This window comes from Echinococcus granulosus (assembly GCF_000524195.1).
Source record: "Echinococcus granulosus chromosome Unknown EG_S00122, whole genome shotgun sequence".
In the NCBI taxonomy this organism is placed as follows: domain Eukaryota; kingdom Metazoa; phylum Platyhelminthes; class Cestoda; order Cyclophyllidea; family Taeniidae; genus Echinococcus; species Echinococcus granulosus.
This window is the reverse complement of record NW_020170502.1, coordinates 234,660-235,802: the sequence shown is the minus strand read 5'-3', so window position 1 is coordinate 235,802 and position 1,143 is coordinate 234,660. Positions and strand designations below refer to the sequence as shown.

Below are 1,143 nucleotides of genomic sequence, written 5' to 3'. Positions count from 1 at the left end.
GGTTCTGGGACGGTTCGGGCGGCAACAATCATGCGATTGAGCACTATGAGCGTACCAAATACCCTCTGGCTGTGAAATTGGGTACAATCACACCCACTGTAAGTTGTTGGTACTTTGGTTTATTCTAGTTTTTCGGCCTAATGACTGATTTTTCTGTAAATCCTGCGCTGTTTTCAGGTGCCCTCTATGCTTTGATGATACACTGTGCTGTAGATAGTTTTGGATGACTCAACGATTCTGCGAAGAAGGTATTGCAAGGGGTTGGAATGAAGAAAGTCAATGATTCGATGGAGGAAGGTTATGAATTGAATGAAAATGGATGGACGCTTTGGTGCGCGAATGAATGTTGGGTGGAAGAGGAGAGTGCAGATGGATGGATGAATTAGGGATTGCTGTGTGTTTGGACGAAAGAATGAATTGGGATGGAGGAATGGAATGTGTATGTAGGCGTATATATGACCCGGAGGTGGTTGTACAGTTGCGAGATGAATGGAAGGATGCATAAAATGTGGAGTAAATGAAGGTATTTGAGACGGGTAGATGTGTGTGCCAAGAATGAGTGATGGGTTGGCGGGAAAGATAAACTGACTAATAGATGTCGAGGCGATGGATAATTGGTTATTTGGTTGGATAAATGTTTAGAGTAATGAGTGGACGAATAGATGAACACCTGAGAAATGGATCCGTAAGTGGGTGAGTGGATTATGAGCGATCTTGGTGGATGGAGGTAGATGGCTAGTTGGAGAAGCGGTTGTGTAGTAATGGCGATGGATGGGTAGACGGGTCCCGAACGTACTTCATTGACTCTTCTGCATTGTAGAGTGCAGAAGTCTTCTCTTACGCAGAGGACGACATGGTGACTGACCCACTGTTGGCGCAGCATCTTGCTCACTTTGGAATTGACATGCAGCGTCAGCGCAAGACCGATCGCACCGTGATGGAGATGGAAGTAGAAGCGAACGAGCGACTGGGCGAGTGGCTCACTCTGCAGGAAGCTGATCGCACCCTCACACCACTTTATGGGCCAAGTCTCACAGGCTTAGTCAATCTCGGCAACACCTGCTACATAAACTCGGCCGTACAGGTGACGAAAACATCCATCTATTATTAGTGCTCGTTACAATTCGTTTGCCCATCAATTCA

The 1,143-nt window shown here is 46.4% G+C and overlaps 1 protein-coding gene across 1 annotated transcript; it reads left to right on the top strand. All coding sequences in view use genetic code 11, as the record gives it.

Annotated features, from left to right (window-relative positions):
• Positions 1-646: 646 nt before the first annotated feature.
• On the top strand, positions 647-1,111 carry EGR_08889 (Ubiquitin hydrolase; the record flags this gene model as incomplete). Its single annotated transcript, XM_024498138.1, has 2 exons — positions 647-685; positions 821-1,111. The coding sequence occupies 2 exons, from the start codon at positions 647-649 to the stop codon at positions 1,109-1,111; spliced, it is 330 nt and encodes a 109-aa protein (XP_024347470.1).
• Between the last annotated feature and the right edge of the window lie 32 nt (positions 1,112-1,143).